Source organism: Onychostoma macrolepis, chromosome 04, assembly GCF_012432095.1.
Source record: "Onychostoma macrolepis isolate SWU-2019 chromosome 04, ASM1243209v1, whole genome shotgun sequence".
In the NCBI taxonomy this organism is placed as follows: Eukaryota; Metazoa; Chordata; class Actinopteri; order Cypriniformes; family Cyprinidae; genus Onychostoma; species Onychostoma macrolepis.
Window position 1 is genome coordinate 18,460,654 of NC_081158.1, and position 21,439 is coordinate 18,482,092.

The window sequence follows — 21,439 nt, forward strand, 5'->3', positions numbered from 1 at the left end:
CTAGAGTTTAGTAATCTAATTTAATAATGTATATAATATATCAACCCTCATTTTGAGTGTGTGTGTGTGTGTGTGTGTGTGTGTGTGTGTGTGTGTGTGTGTGTATGTATGTATGTGTGTGTGTATATATATATATATATATATACATACACACACACACACTACATTGACTATTAATATTTAGAATTTAATAATCTATTCAGTGTTTAATAATGTATACAATATCTAGACTATCATTTTGTATTCAGTATAATATGAATATGAACATAACAATGATATCTATTCCATTTAAACACACAAACAGTCATTTTGACCTTGCATGGAATTTGACAATCAAATCTGACCACAGAAATATATTAAGGATAAACATATTAGTGTGTCAAACCATAATATTACATGTTCTATTACTGTATAAAACCATCACATATATAGATATAAATATAGCTGTGAACCACCACAGTATTGTCCCAAAATGTTGTGGTATAATAAAAGACTGACACTAATGTAATTCAATCAGATATCTACAGTAAGATAAAGTTGAAGGTTTGATTGTGTGTGTGTGTGTGTGTGTGTGTGTGTGTATGAGTGCTTGTGGCAGAATGCCGCTGTGTCTCAGCGTGTAATCTCTGCAGCACAAGTGTGTACGCTAATCGCTTAAGTAGCGCTAGAACGGGAGTGTGCGGCCGTTGCCATGCCAACAACCCCCCAGCGTCTAAGCACTCTACTCAGGCCGTGTGTTCAACACTCTTCAGTGGAACGGGATCATTTCATCACATTAGCTCATGACAATCAAATTCAACACATACTTATGCGATTAACCTGGGGCCTTTTTTATTCGGTGCGGGCTTGAGTGTGTGTGTTTAGTAGCTTCTTTCATGTTTTTTAACTATTAAACTTAATGAAATAATGAATAATTAATTGAATTCATATCATACCATTTGCAAATCTACACTTAAGTTAAATACAGATTAAAGGCCCGTTCACACCAGGGACAATCACTGTAAAGTTTTATAGTTTTAAAAATCAATCTAAATCCAAACCACAACTGTAATGATAACGGCACACAGCAATGATATCATTGGAATCACTTTCAATCACTTTTAATTTACTTACCCTCATGTCCTTCCAAAACTGTATGAGTTTCTTTCTTATGTTTAACCAAAGTCCCTTTAAGGCAAGTCATGTCACTGGCCATCTTTGAAACGCCTCTCGGGCATGCAAGTGCAGCTCCTATCTCTTTGAATGGGGAAACATCAAATTCTCCAAAACTGGTCGCCAAGCTTACGATCCAATTTCATTTTTAAATCACCAATGAAATCTGACAACAACTGTATCATTGATGTTTTTCATTTTGCTCAAATCGCATTTAAAAAAGCTTATTTCTCAGGCTAGACCCACCAGTCCGCATGCGCAGTCCTAGGCGCACGTCTCAGAGCAGCGACTGTTTCTATAGCAACCGCGACTTCTAACAGCAGATGCAGTGACGCGCTGACTTTACCGATTAGCAATTGGCTCTTTGGCTCAGAAGGCGGGGCTTCATTTGATAGAGCGGCCATATTGAGCGTTGCATTTTTCCCCATTCAAAACACGTCTTGGGTATTCAATATTCAATTATGTCTTTAACATAAAAGAAGATATTTTGAAGAATGCAGGTAATTGAACAGCTGATGGTCCCCATTGCCTTCCATAGTATTTATTTCCCTATGGAAGTCAATGGGGACCAACAACTGTTTGGTTCTTCAAAATTCTTTGATATATCTTCTTTTGTGTTCTGCATAAGAAAGAAACTCATTCAGGTTTGGAACAACATGAATAAATGAATTTTCACTTTTGGTTGAACTATTCTTTTAATTTCAATTAATACATGCTGCCTCAGCAAAAAAAAAAAAAAAAAGACTCATTCCTCGTTTCTTGAAAAACTAATGTACACATTCTCAGTTTGTAATCTTTTACAAAGATAAAATGTAGTAATAATTTCTCCAGAAACTATTTTCCTTGTTGGCTGATGTCAGCAATCCCTCTTAGTTTCCAAGTATTCCTCTTTCTTTGTTTTTGGCCGTCTTTGGCCATTGCACAATTGAAAATATTTATACTGCCTTGCATGATGCCCATACGGGCATGTGCCCAAATGCCCATATGGTTAATCTGGCATACTTATGTAAGCCTATGTCAGTGTTTAGTTTTCAAACTACTCCTTAGTTTATGCCAAATACGGTTCTAAAGCAGTTGTAATTTTAAAAGAATCCCAGAACCAATGATTTTTATGATGCTCGGTTGTGGTTCCTCCACCAATGGAAATGGAACACTGTACTAAAATAATTTGATAAAAATAACTCCTTAAAGGTATAATTTACCCCAAAATTAATCATTTATTCACCTTCATGTTTTTCCAAATGTTTTTATGAATTTCTTTCAGCTGCTGAAAACAAAAGAAGATACTTTGAAGAATGTGGGTAACCAAACAGTTGGCGGTAGCCATTGACTTCCAATGGCTACCGTCAACAGTTTGATTACCAGGATTCTTCTAAATATCTTCTTTTGTGTTCAGCAGAAAGAAACTCTGAAAGATTTCGAAAAACTTGAGAACCATGTAATTAAAAATAATAGTATTATTTTCGTCTATAGTATTTTGTTGATAAATTTACGCACCTGTTTTTGTCATTAGTGCAGATCCCGTTCAGCTTTTTTTTTTAAGATAGATAAAAGTTATTTTTATTTAGTAGTGCTCTTAACTAGTCATTTATAAATAATTCAGCTCTTTGTGGTTCTTATGACTATGTTCTTTTTTAAAGAACCTGTCCAATAATGAACCTCTTCACAAACCAGTCTAAATGACTTACTGTATGTCGACACTTCCATCACGTCCTAGTCTAAATGAACCAAGAACTGAGAAGCAAGTGAGCACTTACTTAAGAAAATAGTTTAATTTGCACAATGATTTTTTTGCAAAACCTTGTTCGCCTGCTTCTTGGTATCATGTGGCGTCTCCTTGAGAATCAATGACCGCTTGCAGCCTTTTGTAACTGTTGTGTATGAGTTCCTCAATTGTCCTGAGTGCCAACGCTGAATCTCAAAATCATAAAGTCACTGTGGGGAAGAAATCAAATGTGCAGAGCATGCTGGGAAACCAACGAACTTACTGGACCTGCAGGCTTTTTGTCGAAAACAGTGGGCAGCTTCACTACTCAGGAGAAACCGAAGTCCCACACACAACTATCACAAAAGACTATAAACAGAAAAGGAGAACCAATGCTATGTGAAAATTTAAACAGAATAGTCAACAAAAACTCAGCTATCGTTTTTTATTGTGGTATATAATCTTATTTAAAAAATTGTAAATATCTTGCCAGTTTTGCATTTTATATTTAATGACAGAGTTTAGGGATTAGTATTCTTATTGTTAATTACAACTAAAACTATTAAACGTTTTTCATTAGTTAAAATAAAAATAAATATTAAAAATAAATATTACATGAAAAACTTAAATGAAAATTAGAAATGTTGCCTTGGCATCTAAGTGAATAAGTTTAAGTTGAAGTACAGTAATTACTACATCTAAAGCAGACAAAAAAATTAAAGATTAATAGAAATATTTCAATAAAATAAATAAAAATTCAAAAAAATAACAAAATTACTAAAAACTTAAAATTAAAATAAAAACTGAAAAGTTCATTAAAATATAAATAAATACTATAATAGTATATAAATAATACTAAAATAACACTGCTAGGGATGCACAATCAGCCAATATTAAAAGGTTGCTTTTATTGATATTTATTGTTAAAATTGGATATTTAAAATACGTGCTTCCCCATATTTTAACACGAAGATTACCATTTTGGTTGCATTCATCTAATCTCAGAATTTAATAACAAATAATAAATGTAAACTTTATTTCATGGTGTACATTAAAATGTTGTGATTCCTAAATGTGTAGCATTTTAAAAATTGTCTTTATCTTTTGTTTAAAACAAAATCTGGGTTTTATATTTTTTATTTCATTATTTTTTGTCTTATTTGTTTTCTATTATTTAATTTTATTATCTGCCACTTTTTATTAGAGGTAACAACATATAAATAATTATCTGTTTTTATCTGTATGCATGATGTTTTACATTTAACTCCAGTTGTTTTTGCCCCGGAAATGGAAAGAATGTGTAAAATGTGGTTCACAGAGCATGATATATGTGCAAACATGTGCGTGCACCAAGTGAAGCATGCCAGGCTAAGTAGCTTTACATATGACCTCCGGAGCTGCCTTAACTTTGTATGTCTCAGCTACACAAATGCATGCAAATACACAAGCTCTCGCGCTGACACCACGTTCACACCTCTCACACACTCTCATTCATACTCACATAATCTAATACACAGGGCTGAGCAAACAAGCATAAGGAACAAGGAAGGAAGATAAACAAAAAATACTGGAGGAAAGAAAAGAAAGACATTATGAGAAAGAAGAGGAATTCTGGAGGATGTCTGAGAAAGATGAGGCAAGAGATAAAGGAGAAGACCCAGAAAAACAGTTAATGCATGCTTCTGAGACGTGGGCGTAGATTTGGGTACATGTGGGACGACATGTATCTACTAAAAGTTGAGTTCACAAAAAAAAAAAAAAAAAAAGGAAAATTCTGTCACCATTTACTCACCCTCATAGTATTACAAACCCATACAATGTACTTCCTTCCGTGAAACACAAAAGGGGAAATTAAAGAAAGAAAAGAAAAAAAATCGCTCTTTCATGCATGTATAATGAATTGGGGACTGGAGCTTTCAAGCACAAAAAACTAACTTTTTTAAAATTATCATAAAAGTAGTCAATATGAACAGTCTTCTTATGTCATACCTTAACTTTTTATATGTACAGAGTGACATAGTTGAGAGTAATTTTCCCCTCTGTGTTGGTGAGTTGAAATCAAGAAGGCGAGACAGATCAAGAAGAATCGAGTTTTTATGAATTAGATCAACCGAATCAATAAGAATAGTAAGGAGAACTTGAAATAAAAATAAGAGTTTGCTCATTAAGGAAAGAAAAAAAGAAGAGATACTTAGTGAATTACAACTTGAATTTCATCAAACAAAACTAAAGTTGTTATAGAATATTCTTCACAATTTCTCATTTTGTAGGTTTGCAGGATTTTATTTTATTTTTTAACTATTTTTAAAGCAACTAATAATAGTGTAGTTTTTGTTCAGTGTGAAAAGAGAACCACGTTCAAAGCAAAACAGAAATTGACAGCTAATGATTTTTATACATTTTGCTGCCTGGAAAAGAGCAGCTCTGGATTTTTTTTTTTTACACAAGGAACAACAAGAGTGGGTAGATGATGACTGAATTTGCAATTAAATGTATATGAATTAAGGGAAGTGACACAGTTGGACTGTCCAGATTCAGGCATGATAAAATGCTATTTCTGCCACATAATTTTAGACACCTTTTCACTTGCAATAATTACTCAACCTAATTTTAAACTTTTTAAATAATTTTAAATGTCTAAAAATTTTCATTCTTAAAGTTATTTCTAAAATATTTATAAGATATAAAATAAACAAGGGCTGTACACATTTTTTAATAAAATAATCTTAAAGGAATAGTTCACCCAAAAATGAAAATTTGCTTAAAATTAACTAACCCTCAGGGCCTGCAAGATGTAGATGTGTTTTTTTATTCATCTTGACAGATCTGGATCAATTTAGCATTACATCTCTTGTTCACCAGTGGATCCTATGCAGTGAATGGGTGCCGTCAGAATGAGAGTCTAAACAGCTGATAAAATATCAAAAAATATTTAAAATCCATTTAAAGTGAAAAGCTGTGTGTCTGCAAGAAACAAATCCATAATTAAGTCATTTTAAGTTGCGCCAATATTTATCAGCTATTTTAACTTTCATTCTGACGGCACCCATTCACTGCAGAGGATCCATTAGTGAGCAAGTGATTTAATGCTACATTTCTCCAAATATCTTTCACTGAAGAAACAAACTCATCTACATTTTGGATGGCTTGAGGGTGAGGACATTTTCATCAAATTTTCATTTTTGAGTGAACTATTGCTTTAAATGTACAAATACCTACATACAGTACTTGTACAGATTCTCTTTCTAAACAACTGTTTAGTTATAATAGGTAATGTTATAAACATGGTGCTTTTGCTTATTTGATTTGAAAATGTTGAAACCAAACCTATGCCCTTGGTCTGAGAGAAAAGAGGACAGACAGAGAGAGAGAGAGAGAGAGAGAGAGAGAGAGAAGTAGGCTCGGCTTACCTGCTCTGAGGTAAACGTTATCTGAGAAATAAACAGACAGGAACAAAGATGACCAACAAATACACACTGACTAAACATGCGCACTCACACACACTCATAAAGGTATGCATACAAACAAAACACTACATGTGGCGCAAATTAAACACGGTAAAACAAACAGTATTCCTGGCTGTGCCTAAACATTTTTTTTTTAATTAAGCTTCTGTACACACTATAAAACCTAATTAATGGCGTTTACTTGCATTTGCACGAGTCATTTAATTTAGTCATATATCTTCTGGCACTCAATGAAATTAACTTTGCTAACGTAAATGGGTCAGGATGACAATGGTTTTCCATAAACCATTTGATTGAATGCTAAATGACTCTGTTTCTACCTTCAGTTATTTTCCTGTCAAAACAAATGATGTAAATTACAGTATTACATGTTGCAGTGTTTCACTGGTTAAATGATTCAAATGTGTTGTGATGTTAAACCCTTAATCATTTTAAAGAGCAAATTTCAGACCAAGTATGTTAGCTTTGAGGCTATATGCTAATGTAAACACAACAGAATAAACCTTTACAGCATTTGAAATGTTTGTTACAAAACCAAACATGTTCTCTAGAATTAAAATGCCCTCAGCCTCCCATAACAAGTTATGGTTTATTGGTGGTGCTTATTTTAATACATTACCTATTTATTTTTATTTACCACTTTCTTTGAGAAGGAAGTGGCTTTGTGTGGTTTACTGGGCTGTAATGTAAACTAAAGGCTATTGGCTGTTATATAAAAAGGGGAGGGAGTGCTGTTGTATGTCCTGCCCCAATTTCCTGTTTCAGCACATCAACACTGCACCAGTCAAACCATTTTAAGGGGTCCTGTAGAAACGCCTGCATTTTTGGACTACAGTGCCATTTTGGTGAATATTTCAACCATCAACAGAGCTTTCTTTGAAACAGAATCTTGCTTCAGAGCTTCTGGCGACTGTTGATGTTTTCAGACTGCATCTTATCTTAGAAATGCAAACACAGATTTTATCTATTTCTTCCGAAAACACACATACACAAAAAAACCCCAGACAGATTGCTTAACAGTAGCAGCAACTTTACATTTAAATAAATAAATGACCACAAATAAAGTCAATTTTAATGCATATTTACTAACTCAGTCATTTTATATAAATATTTAAGTGCACTTAAATTAAGTTTATTACTATTTTATGGAATGTTCCAGATTAAATACATTAAATGTACTTACAGTGGAAGCCTATAGGGGCAACTGTACATCATTGACAGTGCATTACTTTACATACAATTGAAATTGAAAGTATTTTCAGTAGCAGCTGACAGCATTCCACAATTGCTTTCCATGAAGCTGAATTTTATGTTATGCATACTGTATTCAGTATATAATCTGAATATTCCTTTAATATGCATAATGGAAGGATGTATTAAACAGATCAATTTTAAATTCAAATGACAAAATCCAGTACTGCAATCAATGTCATAATTTCCTCATTAAGATATGCATACAAGTAAAAAGTCAAGTCACCTTTATTTATATAGCGCTTTTAACAATACAGCTTTACAGTATTAAATAGGAAGAATAGTGTGTAAAAATCAGGAAAATGTACTGTCAGCTAGTCATTATCGCAAAATAAATCGCTTCAAGATGATCTTGCGATAATGACAGAATGCAACACATGACTATCTGAGATCAAGTATATGAAATGTATAAGGGTAAGAGAGAAACTAAATGCATGTTGTTGGTAACCAGACAGTTTTGGAAAAAATGTACTGAAAAGATTTCTTAAAATAACTTGTTTTATGTTCCAGACAAGAAAGTTTGAAATGGCATGAGGGTGAATAAATGAACTATCCCTTTAAAGCCATCCATTGTGACTGAGCACTATTATAAAATATTTAGAAACATTATTTAAATTCAGTGTTGTCCCCGAGCCAACTAGGATCAAAACACTGCATGCTTTATTATAATGAAATATTCCGACACAACTGGGATCAGCTTTGTCTGTTATTGCTGCTTGACCTTTCAGGCATGCGTTTGACAACAGAACACTTTGTTCAACAGATTCTTTTTCTGGTTCAAAACCTTTTCTTCCAAAATAAACTAATATGGGTAAGACAGGTATGGTCAGATCCTTCTAGCACAGGTTTAACAAATAAGCTCTTCAAAAAACTGAATGATGCCAATATTCTCTGACGTGTGGAGTGGTTCAAAAAGATATCGAGATTGTCAAATATTAGTGAATCCGCCAACTGATGATTTTAGATGTCTTGGAGGATACCAGGTCAAATGTTTCTGACAGGAAAAGACTATGTGTTTACCTGTTATAACCTGTTTGTTAACACATTTTAAGTCTTTAAGCCAGTAATGTGTCATAGCATGTAGGATTAAATGATATGATAAAATACAATACATTGCAAATATTTGACAGTAACCCAAATGCGGAAGTCATACACCGTACATTCAAGGGTTAAAAATCTTAAATCTGTTGTAGGATGCACAGTGAAGATCTGCAATACCACAGTACCACAATGAAGGCCCCAACCCTAAAATCAGAGGTGGAAAGTAACTAATTACAAATACTTTCGTTACAGTACTTGAGTACATTTTTATATTTTTTCTACTTTCTTGAGTATAATTCAATTGTGGTACTTTTACTTTTACGTGAGTAAAGTATTCAACTCAGCTACATTTATTTTTCACCAAAAGTACAAAGTTCCAAATAAATAAATAGACAAAGAAGGCGCCGATGGAGAAACAGAGCGAGAAACTCCTAGGGTGGAGCCCTGCACTTCAGCCAATAACAGACAGGTCTGACTCGGGTGCAAAACCAATCAAAACTTCCAGTTCAGCTGCGGGGGCGGGGCGTTCAAACCGCGCTTTGCTTTGACTGTCAATCACCGGCGTTGTCGTTTTGAATCATCATCATTAGCGTTTCAATATTTTAGTGAATGAGCTATGCTCTGATTTTAAATCTGAATTTTGTCAGCTCCTGAAATGGGTCATACCAGAGCACACAGTATAAGTAAATAGAAACTCGGTTGATAAACGTACAGTGCACGGATGGAGCAAGAAAGTAAGATAGATCAACCATGATTTATCTGTTAATCAGTTGCATTTAAAATCACTTTTTCTGTGCGCATGCTTTGGATGTGTGGGCGAAGAAACAAGATAGTCTATGTATGACTGGATGATTTATTCATATCCAAAATGAGACGATGTGAACATTACAGAGTGCTAAACACTCATGCAGTGCATGTTTCATTCAAAGCCTCTTATAAGTAATTTATAATAACTTATGATTTGCAGGAAATCCCTAATATGGACAAAGGCATCCTGTTATTGCTGTAGCTAAAAAAAGGTAATTTCAGGTAAGTTCCAGGTAATTAATATAGTATATGAATAATACAGTGCTAATTGACATAACATTTATTACAGTATAGAAACTATTCTGCCGCATTATGTGTTTGTATAAACCAATCCTAAAATTGTCATTAGAAAAATACTGAAAAAAAACAACTTAAAAACTTCTCTGTGGTTCCATGTTGTGTCTTATCACAGTGAGACAGAAAATATATTTTATAAAATTCTATACTGTGATACAAGCTATGTCAATTAGCATTGGATTGCTGTTGTGTGTTTATTATGTTCCATGTTTCATCAGTCAAAGCGTCTCTATCTGCATGTTATTATAGTGCTATCTGATGCATTTGTCCATATAAGGGATTTCCTGGGTCTCACTTGTGAAGCAGACATTACAGTAGGCCTACATGGGTGTTAGGGTTAGGGTTAACCCTGTTCCATAATGCTCACATCATCTCATTTTGGGTAAAAATAGAAAAATAATACTAAAGTACTTTGTAACTTGAGTAGTTTTTCAGCTAACTACTTTTTTACTCTTACTTGAGTCGTATTATTTTTCAGTACTTTTACTTGTACTCAAGTAAATTATTCCTTAAGTAGCAATACTTTTACTTAAATATAATTTCTTAGTACTCTTTCCACCACTGCCTAAAATGATCATGACTGGACTAGCCTAAGATTAAATACCGTATGTGTGTGTTTAGGTGCCAATACCTTTGACAAATGAATTACAATTTTTCCAAAAAATATTGTACACCTAAGCACAACTAGATTATTATTAATTATATGCACTCTGGACATATTAAAAAATGTCCTGTCCATTATAAGGCTTGGAAGAGTCCAAGCTTTATAGTGAATGGGTGTTAAGATTTTGAAGACTAAAAAACTGCATCCATTTATCATAAAAAGTTCTCCACATAGCTCCGGTGAGTATATGCTAGTCTTGCGAGAATTTGTTAACAGCATAGGAAAACCAGTCTCCTCTTGGCTTATATCGCAATCCTCCAACATTTTTCTTCTACTTTGTGACCATTGTTTTGTTTCACTCTCCTCTGCGCTTCTGCGTTTGTCACTTCTCACCGGAGCTTACACTATGCTTACGACCTACGTCGTCCACTGGAACGCCACTCTCTCGCGAACACGCATACGACAGTTAGCGGAAGCTAGAGATTACGGTTTATACAGTTTTAAATATGGTTATTTTTCTTACATAAATGCATCATTTCGCTTTGGTTTCTGCCTTTATTAACCACCCGGAGCCATGTGGAGCACTTTTTTTATGATGGATGGATGCACTTTTTTGGGCTTCAAAATCTCGACCCCCATTCACTGCCATTATAAAGCTTGGAAGAGCCAGGACATTTTTTTAATATAACTCTGATTGTATTCGTCTGACAGAAAAAAGTCATATACACCTAGGACGGCTTGAGGGTGAGTAAATCATGGTGAAATTTTTTGGGTGACTATTTCTTTAAAATCACAGAAAAGAATTACTTTCTGGCCGAATAGATATTTATTTCAATAAACCCACACCTGTCCTGTACTTCTAATCTTGATCAAATAAGTCTCAATTTTTTATATTACCTCCACAGACTTTTCAAGAATTTAATTTCTAATTCTAATTCTGTTTTATTCTACACTAATGAATTTGCTCTTTGGGATAGTGAAACATCTTAAACAAATGTGTAACTTGTCAATGTGTTCTTAACTAAACTTTCAACTAATCTCTTATTCTTAAGTTTCCATTTCAGCATAATTTTTTTATACCCCTAACCCTACCTAACTTTATTTAGGACTGTCTAAAGCAAACAAACAATTTTACATTGACCAAAATGACTAAAGAAACATCACGCGCAGTGGTCAACTACACTTCAGAATTACACTAAGAAATTACATACGAACGTATTTTACTAACAATAATAGCAAGTGATAACAATATAAACCCAAATAGCAAATGCTGGATTTTTGTAAAGAATTGTGACTGTTCACCATTGCTGTTTTTGGGCAAACATTGAAAATCCAGGTTAAAGTTCATGAAGAAATGATATGGTGTATTGGATAACACTGATAACCTGCTTCCAGTTCCAAAGAATCAATCAATCCCAGTTTTGGAAGAAAATAATCCACTTAAACCTAAACCCTGTCTGAGGCTTTCCAGCTGTTAAAGACATTACAGTGCTCACTCATTCATTTTTGGACGACAATGCGCATATTTCAATACAACTTTGCATTGTTTGTTTGATTAGCATAAGACTTGGTGCTGTTATTTGAACAAACAAGGTGGACTGCTTTACATAGCGAGAAGAACTCTCTGTGTGTGTGTGTGCTTGGACGTCATTTGTTTAGACAGGAGGGACTGTTTTAAAATGAGCTTAATCTGTGTTTGAATAGACAAGTTTCTCTGAAGGTGCATTGGTTTAGGTTTGGGTGCACTTGTGCCTTACCTTCAGGTGGCTGAAGCGTTTTGTTGTTCTGAGCGCACCAGCCGACAGGATGAAGTTCGGCTGTCATGACGTCACACCAGAAGTCGGCCTTGCGGTCGTCGCCATAGCCACTGTAGCGTAACAATAGCAGCTGACCACATGTGGTTATAATGGTGGCCACCCAATATGTATCCAGACTGCCTTTATTAGCTACTTCAAGCTTCATTCCAGGCTGAAAACTGCTCTGAAGACTGAGCTCCACCTGTAAGGTTCAGTCAGATGTTAGTATGATGCATTAAGACTTTGCTGTATTCTTCCATGAAAAATATATGTGCTTACTGATGGCCTCAGAAAGTAAAAACACTGATAACCATATAGGCCCTAATATACTGTTGATATTACTTCCTTGAGTAATTAAAGTGATCAGTTTTGGCCTAAAGTTAAATGGCACACCTCCTATTTTGTTAATGTGTGTGATCATCAGGACCTGATTTGACATTAGACATCAAGGAGCAACCCAACACAGTACCAAACCTAACCTGTATTTCATGTTTTCTGGGTGGTATTTTTAAACTTGCTCATGATTTTGAAGTGAAACATGTTACACAATGTGGCCATGTTGGAATCAGTCTATTTTTTCTAGGTTTTACAAAGTAACTTTGCGCCAAAACACCATTTACGAAATTAACAACAAAATATTACACGCATTCAAACGTTTGGGAGCTTTTCTAGTATTTTTGAAGGAAGTTTCTTCTGCTCACCCAGGCTGCATTTATTGAATCCAAAATACAGTAAAAACGGTAATATTGTGAAATATTACTGCAATTACAAATATTACAAATTATTACCATTTAAAATAACTATTTACTGTTTTAATATACTTTTCAGCAGCCATTACTCCAGTCTTCAGTGTCACATGACTGAAAATCAGCCTATTATGCAAATGTATTTTCAATACTAGAAACACAGGTGCTTTACCTTTATTTTTAATTTTTTTTTGGAACCTGTGATACTGTGATTTTCAGAATTCTTTGATGAATAAAAAGTTAAAAATAACAGCCTTTATTCAAAGTAGACATAATTTGTAACAATAAAATCTTTACTTGACATTTTTTAAAATCAATTTAACGTATCCTAGCTGAATAAAACAAAAAAAGAAAGAAAGAAAACCTACTGACCCCAAACTTTTGAACGCTATTGAAATTATACATTTCTATTTTGAATAAATTAATAAGTGTATGTGGAAAAAAGTTCACAGGTTTGAAAAAAAATATAAAAATCAAGCGGAGAAACACTGTTAGTAAATCTGCATATTAGAATGATTTCTGAAGGATCATGTGACACTGGAGTAAAGGCTAATGAAAATTCAGCTTTGCCACCACAGGAATAAATTATATTTTAAAATAATATTTAAAGTAAATATTTCACTATATTACTGTTTTACTGTATTTTTGATTAAATAAATGCAGCCTTGGTGACCTATTAAAAATCTTACTGATCCCAAGCTTTTGTATGGGTAGGTAGTTTGTGTGTATGTGTGTGTGTGTGTCTCACAGAGAGAGAGAGAGAGAGAGAGAGAGACATTCTGTCTGTGTGTTCTCACATGTCTGAATGAAGTGTGAGGGGCAGCAGTGGCTCCAGTTTCTTCGAGGTACTCCTCCCAGTTAAAATCCACCTCCTCCTCTACACAATCCATGCCTGGTAGGAAAGAGGGACACAGTAAGAGAGTGTATGTATTTTCATGGTTACATATCTGCATAAGCCACATTCTGTTCAATCACATGAATGCAAATGTTTCTAACCAGCTCAATTTCATGCATCGTGTTCCAAAATGTGTCCCAATGCAATTCTTAACTCAAGTATGTTTTGTGTTTTCACTAGCCACAAGGAGCTCTATAATGAGAAAACTAAAAACTGACTTCCTCTGTGGTCAGTTTTCTGTTCTAGTACTCTCACAACCCAATTAATTCCTCATTAAATCAAATTCTGCCCCACATTTTGGTTAATGAATATTTTGTTTCACACAAAAATGTGATGTTAGTTAAAATACTGTGGTTTGTTTGTTATTCTAACCTGCATATTTGCACATAGTTTGTATCTAGCTTGGTCTGCAAACGACTGTCAATAATCTTACAAGACTCTATAATAACCAAATGCAGTGACGCGTTTTGATGAGCAAATGCGAGAAGTATTCATAAACTCATGACAAACACCAGCATTCCTATCACTCCACCATCTCTCTCTTTTCAGCTAACTAGACCTAGTCGAATAACATTATTATATTAATAAATACACCAAAGATTTCTGGTTTTACACAAGGCCATTTATGTCATGAGTCATCAGATGTTTCACTTAGAAAAAATTAAATGCGTGGGAGAATCTAATGTGTTTTCCCATTGCTAAGCACAGCTGAGGACTTCAATTAGAAAGAAATCCTCTAGAAGATTCAAGATAAAACCCTCATTCATCTAAACCAAGGTTCCTCAAATCTTTCCCTGGAGGGCCAATCTGCTGCAGAGTTTAGCTCCAACCCTGATCAAACTCACCTACCTGTGATTTTAATGATCTTGAAGACTGATTAGCATGCTCAGGTGTGTTTGATTAGGGTTAGAGCTAAACTAGGAGTGGGGCCAGATTTGAGGATGCCTGATCTAAACCATGGACAGGACGGGGAGGACTTCCATATTTCTATTACTAAGCATTCAACAATTTTTGCACAATTCCACATTCATTATATTTTACCAGCTTCCAATGTTAGAGAGCAGTGACGCGTATCTATCAAAGATGATCATACAGAACAGTTTCACACAAATAAATGTGAAGAATCGAACACTAAAACTAAAACAAGGTTACAATTCTACAACACCTCTTGATTTACTTCAGTGTGAAAAGGATGCGGACTTCTCACAAGCTACACCTTGTTGCTCTCATCTTGAGATCGAAAATGTTGTTTGCTCCATTGTTTATTCATATCAAATCATACTCTCACTATGGTCTATAGAAATGCTGGATTGTTCACTAGGTTAACAAAGAGAGCTTCAAACAAAAAGGCTGAGTAAACAAATAGACCATTTTGCAATTTTGCAGTAATTTCATGTAATCTAAATTGGTGTAAAGGTCTGTTCTGCTCTCCAATTGGCTGTGATTTGGATCTTCTGTGTAGTCTCCAGTATGTGAAAAGCTGATGATTGCACTCATGATAATGACAGCATCCTTCAAACCACTGATGTCTTCAAAAATAGCATGTTTCGGTTACGTCTGCTTCTACTGCTTCTAACCTGGAGTCAAGTAATGCTTTAATACTTTTAACATGTTGTTATTTCTTTGAATAGCATGCCTTGTTTGCTCATTTTTGGTTTGCTTAATCACATGAATTCAATACACCATTCTTTAAAATAAAGCTTCCATTTGGGACTAATAAAGGTTTTTTTGATGTCAACATTTTTTATTTTCTAGTTTCTAAAGAAGCCAGAAACCAATATGCTGGTCTGAAGAACCTTTTCCATCATTCCAGTCCTTAATTTCCATTCATTTTCTCAACTCAAGAACACCACACAAGCAAATTGATTCTTCATAAGAAAAAAGATATTTGAAGGTATTCTTTTTGGAATGAAGAGCAATGAATGATACATACACTGTGACACTAAAGCATTTTTCTTCTGGTTTCAGATGGAACTAAGAATGAGAAGTGCACTTTAACACCAAAACCACTTCCTTGCAAATGCCTCACTCAATATTTGCCATGATGGTAGTGTATTGTTATGTGTGTGTGTGTGTGTGTGTGTGTATGTGCATTTGTTGTGTGTTATAAACACAGCAGACCAATTGCACAGAAAAAAAAAATTTGGTTCTGTCACTCATTTGGCAGATATTTCTGGCGGTGTTCCACACTAACCCGATCCAGAAAGATGAGAATCAAAGCGGAAATTGACGTCACAAGGATTCATTGTGACTTATATGTGGGTTTTAAATGTGGAAAAGGTGTTCTGTCCCCAGTTCACTGGAATTTTCATCCAAATTGCTGTCAGACAGAAATGTGATCCATTTCTCATAAACTGGGCTAGCAAAAATGTGAGAAAAACATTACAGAAGTAAAAATAATACTATTTACCATTGCAAAACAAAACAGGTCTTTTTAAATTATTAGTGTAAAAAGCGACTTAATAATGACAGATTGCTGCTGTCATTTTAATGTCTTGATTGTGGGTTCGCTGTGGTTCAGCCAATGCAGTTGGGCCTGTGGGTGGAAGGACACCTCCAGATTGAAGATGTGGGATTAAAGTGAATTATCAAACCTAATCTATGATGTGGGCTGTTTCAGAGTAAATCCAGATTTTAGGCAGGCCGTACTATCGATTAGCTCATATTGAGCCAGATGCCCTCTCTCGCTCTAATCCAGGACTTGTTAAACTGTGGAAGGGGAATTAAAGGATTATCGGAGCACAATGTAGCATTGCTTTTCTTATTAAAATAAATGGCTCTGGCCTTTTTCAATCTGAGACGCATTTAATAATCCATTTTAATCACCCAACTTGGAGAGAGGAATTGTTAAGGCTAGCTGTGTGTTCATCTATCTGATGTTTAGTTTAGGAAGTTGCAATACATTTATTTGGTCAGACATTACAATGTAAATAATAATAATTAAAATTCAGCCCACTTCACCTTGAAAGCTTGAGTTTAATTATTTCCTACAGCACACAATGTGTTTTTTTTATTTTTTTTCCATGATTTGATTATTTGCCTTATTTGCTTAATGTTTTCCAGGAAAGCCTATATATCAGGAATATAGGAAAATGCTTATGGCAAGAGCCCTGAAATAGCTCCATTAAAAAATGATTTGGACCAACAGAGAAGTCAATAAAATCAAGTATTCAATTATACATGCACATCAGAACTTAACACACAAACCTCAACAATGATAATGAATAATAATAAAAAAAAGGATATCTGAAAAATCACCACATAACTGACAGTGACAACAACCACAGCACAAGTAAAAACAGCAAACAATAAAACAATAAGTAATCTGTATAATTCTTTAGAATTAGGAGAAGTACTTGATTGCAATGGGTCATCACTAGAAGCTGAAATCAATATGACTGACTTTCTTTGGCCATGTTATGTGTGCAAACTTGCTAGAAAAGTCAGTAATGTTGGGAAGGTCAGTGGAATCAGAAGAAGGGGATGGCAAAGAACTTGCTAGCATGATACCATTGAAACAGATACTAATATGAACAAAGAAGCAGTGCTTGATGGGATAGCATGGAGAATGTTTCTCCCTAATGTCACAGAGAGTCGGATACAACTGAATGGATAGTTTATCATAATTAATTAATGCTGCAATGCATATAGTGAACTCAAACAGGCCTACAGCATCTATTACAACTGTGTGGTCAATCTTCTATTGGTGTCTTATATATGTATATTAAATACAAGTCTTCAAGCGTTCTCATGTTTAACGTGTGAACGTGTAAAATTGCTATCTCTGTTTCTCAGAACAGTTTCCCTTTTACACATGCAAGTAGCCACCAACTTGCAATGTTAGTTCATTACATTTAGGCTAATCCAACCACTATGAATTCGCTTCAGGCAAGCCAGAAAAAAAATTAAAAAGTTAAAAATGAATGATAGTGGCAACTCAAATGGACTGAAACAAACATGTTATACCAACAGGTTCGTTTCAATCCATCTGACTCGTCCCTATCTCTTTTTTCTGCCACTTATACCTGATGTTTTTCTATAAAGCATTCCATATTAAAGCAGTCCCACTTTATTTTAAGGTCCAATTCTCACCAACAAACCATTAATGACGTTTGCCTTAATAAACTCCTAATTTGCTGCTAGTAGTAAGGTAAGGTTAGTAGTAAGGCTAGTAGTAAGGTTAGTAAGGTAGTTGTTAAGTTTAGGTATTGGGTAGGATTAGGGATGTAGAATAGGCTATGTTCATGCCGAATATGTGCTTTATAGTTAATAAACAGCCAATATGTTAATAATAGGCATGAAAATTGTTCCCTATACTAAAGTGTTACCATTAAAGCATTAGTCTTGAACTGAAATAGGATGACATCACTTCTCAAAAAACACAACATGATGGCATTACCAAGGCACAGTATTCAGTTCCTTGCTATTTTCTCTTTACCAGACAAACAAAAATACCCATGGCATCATTCTCTATAAAAACACCTTTGTGACCTTATAAAGGAAAACCCATGCTGTCAGTATACTACGTGAGCTGATAATGTTAGATAATATGTGTAGGATGTAGGAGCTATGCATAAGCCTATCCCAAATAAGAATAAACACTGCCCATGCATTCCTGCACTGTAAGATGTTTACAAGGCAAGTTCCCTTTTAAATGAATCATTATAAATGTGAAAGTCTGTCTAATTGGAGGCCACCAACATTTGCTTTCACGTCCTCAATGACATTACATCACAATGGGCTGAATGTAAATCGCATTATCCAATCCACAACAGAAGAGCAGCAGTCACCCGATCTGCGCGACCCGAGGGTAACCTATCTGATTACCCTATGACGTATCGCATATCTCTCACTCACAATGCACATCTAACAGTGTTTGTGTGCTTTAAATATGGCTTCCCAGTACTTTACATGTTACGTAATCAACATCTGTGCGATGTTTTTTTTTAGGTAGCCTAATTCAGGTCACAAAACGTTGGTGAATCTCGCGCAGGTAGTCTCCACTGCTAGCTATATATATATATATATATATATATATTATTTTTAACGTTTCTGTGACATATCACACATTTTGTAATAATTAAAACGTATTTGTCACGCTTTGTTTATGTACTGTACGTGCTCAAGCTGCGTACTGTTGCTATGGTTACCTCCTCAGACTAAAGCAACTTCTGTTTGCGTCTATTTGGCCGCAAGTGCGATAACTCGTAAACTTTGTGGCTCCTGGGCTGAATGTAAAATATAATACGTAGGCCACTTTTAAGACCTCCAATCTTTTGTTTTGACTTAGTTTTGAGGGTTCAGGCCTTAATTAGCGGGTCAGCCTCTTCTCCCTAACTCGCACCCTGTAAGCGCCGGACAGGTGTCGTATCTGCTTTCGTCTCTTGTTTTTACCTTAGCCTAATGAAAAAAATGTTTTCTGGCTCAACTGTGAAGGCACAATCGATTCAAATGTCAAGCTTTATCGAAGCTTAGCTACACTGATTCAGCTCAACACATCGATGATTTGGATGCCATGAATTCCATAACCGTATCGTTGAAGTGTTGCAGCTCTTTATTTCTTATGGCAGAACGGTTTAATTAGGCTAAACAAACGCTTCTTAAAAAATGGGCTTGCTATCTATATATGGTAGTTTAAAAAGGCTACCAGCGTAGACGTGAAGAGACTTATTCCTGTCCATCTTTTTCAGGTCAGGCAGAGAATTAAAAAAATATATAATTTGATCTCAGTTCATCTCATCTCCAAACGCGTGACTTCCCCTTCATCAGTTTAATCCGCCCGTATGAATAAAACCCAATGGATTTACCGCGACATCCACTAATATAAAGGTTGATCAAATAAATAGCTACCCGCATTTTTGCGGAAAATTAATCACTTTTAATTCAAAATCATCATAATTGATTTGAAAAGAACACGATGGTTCGTTCACTCGCCAAAGCGTGTAACGTCTTAATAAATAGCTTTTTGAAACTGGGGAACCGTTTGATTAATAGGAATAATATGCGAATAAAATGATGGCTCTCTGTCAGCCCGCACAGCGAAGAGTGCACAAAGCGAAACAGGAAATATTGTATGAGCATGTGTGATACTACTGTACTTTACACACTCTAAAAGTATTGCAGCGGAAAAAAACTCCACCGACGTCGCCAAACGACAACTTTGAATTTAATTCATTAAAGCACGTCCAGGTGCAGCGAAAGAAACGAAAACTGAATGCGTAACCAGTGCGGTTTTATTTTTTCCTTCTTCAAAGATTTTGCATGGCAGTTTTAACACACCTTAACCCGCCATGTTGAAAGTGGATTTGACACATGAGGAACGAGGATTTCGGCTCATATTCTGCGCACCTGAATCACGCACACCGACCGGTTCGTGACGTTCACACATTTATATAAACACCGCCCGAATATGTAAACTTAAGTGTCGATATTTACGCCTGAACGTTGTGTCCTTTGAAATCGAAAGGAGGTCAAATGGCAGTTTGAAAATAAAGTCAATAGTAACAGAGAGAGAGTCGCTTTGAGGAAGAACACGACACGAAAATATCGCTTGTTACATAAACGTTATTTTTCCACGACATTCCCGGCGCGCGTCTCTAAATATATTTATCGGCAGAATCGAAAGTGCGGTCGCTCGGCATTCATGTTACGTATAAATAAGGTTACTTACTTACTTATTTTCGGAGCGTTTTGTCAACTCTTACGCAGACGCTTCTGTATATTTCTGACTGTTACGAACAACCTCCAAATGTTTTTAACGAGGAAAAAGCGTCTGGACGCGGAAATTCGCCCAAAGAAGCGCGAGTCCGTGTCAGTCACGATCACTATTACAGAATGAAGTTCATGCTGATAATGTTGCTTTTACCTTAAGCGAGTTTTTTCCGTCTATCTGAATTGAGTGATCCGGTGTTCTGGTTGAAGCAGGAGCGGTGTGTGTATGTGTGTGTCCAATATGGCATCATCCCGCATCTGCGCATGTCTCAACATCTACAGATTATTTTCAAACCGACTCCTTCATTGACCTTTACAGTTGCAAAATTTGTTCAGCCCATTATAAATAGAAATGGGCCCGAGCCTCCGCCTCCCTCGTGTGGGGAAACTCATGGCTGTGTCTTAAAACCTTGCGAGCCGCCTGCTTGGACAGTATCGGGCATTCATAGGCGCTTGCAGCACTTTTGGGCATCATTGACGCACGCATCGTTTTTGGACGCTTTCGACATTTCGATGGCCAAAAATGCTGTCAGAGAACGTGGTAGAAATGCTAATGAAATCCTCTCTATGTAGGTAACTCGCTATGTTTTGAACACAGACAGTGTAAACAAGAGAGGGCTGCTGTTGCAACCTCATTTGTTTTTCATCTTGATCATTTGATTATTTCTTCACACTTACGCAAAAACCATTGAGCTCTTTACACGTGGAGTGTCTTTTTACTTCCATGTTTGTAAATATAATTTAAAGTGATTTCTTATATATTAAAACTCAAAAAGAAAGAAAGAAACATCTTTCATATTGTTTCTATAATTCAATTTGTCATTTTTTCCTTCTGTCAGCTATATTTCTTTTCCACAACAGTCATATTTTGGTGACATTACGTAGGCTAGCTTAAATAAGGACAAGATCTAAAATACTGAATATTTCACAAATAAAAGTTCAGAAAAAGTCATGCTTTCAGTTTAAC

At 35.3% G+C, this 21,439-nt stretch overlaps 1 protein-coding gene across 2 annotated transcripts in view; it reads right to left on the minus strand.

The window, feature by feature from the left end:
* Positions 1-20,753, minus strand: part of sfmbt2 (Scm like with four mbt domains 2) — a 52,485-nt gene extending 31,732 nt beyond the window's left edge. Inside the window, exons 1-4 of one of the 2 annotated variants that reach the window (XM_058773904.1) lie at positions 20,627-20,753; positions 13,664-13,758; positions 12,082-12,322; positions 6,268-6,288 (exon numbers count right to left, since the gene is read on the minus strand). In XM_058773904.1, coding sequence (XP_058629887.1) covers positions 6,268-6,288; positions 12,082-12,322; positions 13,664-13,756 — 355 coding nt within the window. In that variant the 5' untranslated portion in view covers positions 13,757-13,758; positions 20,627-20,753. The remainder of the gene's footprint in view (positions 1-6,267; positions 6,289-12,081; positions 12,323-13,663; positions 13,759-20,626) is intronic. The other variant, XM_058773905.1, reaches the window with a different exon arrangement.
* Between the last annotated feature and the right edge of the window lie 686 nt (positions 20,754-21,439).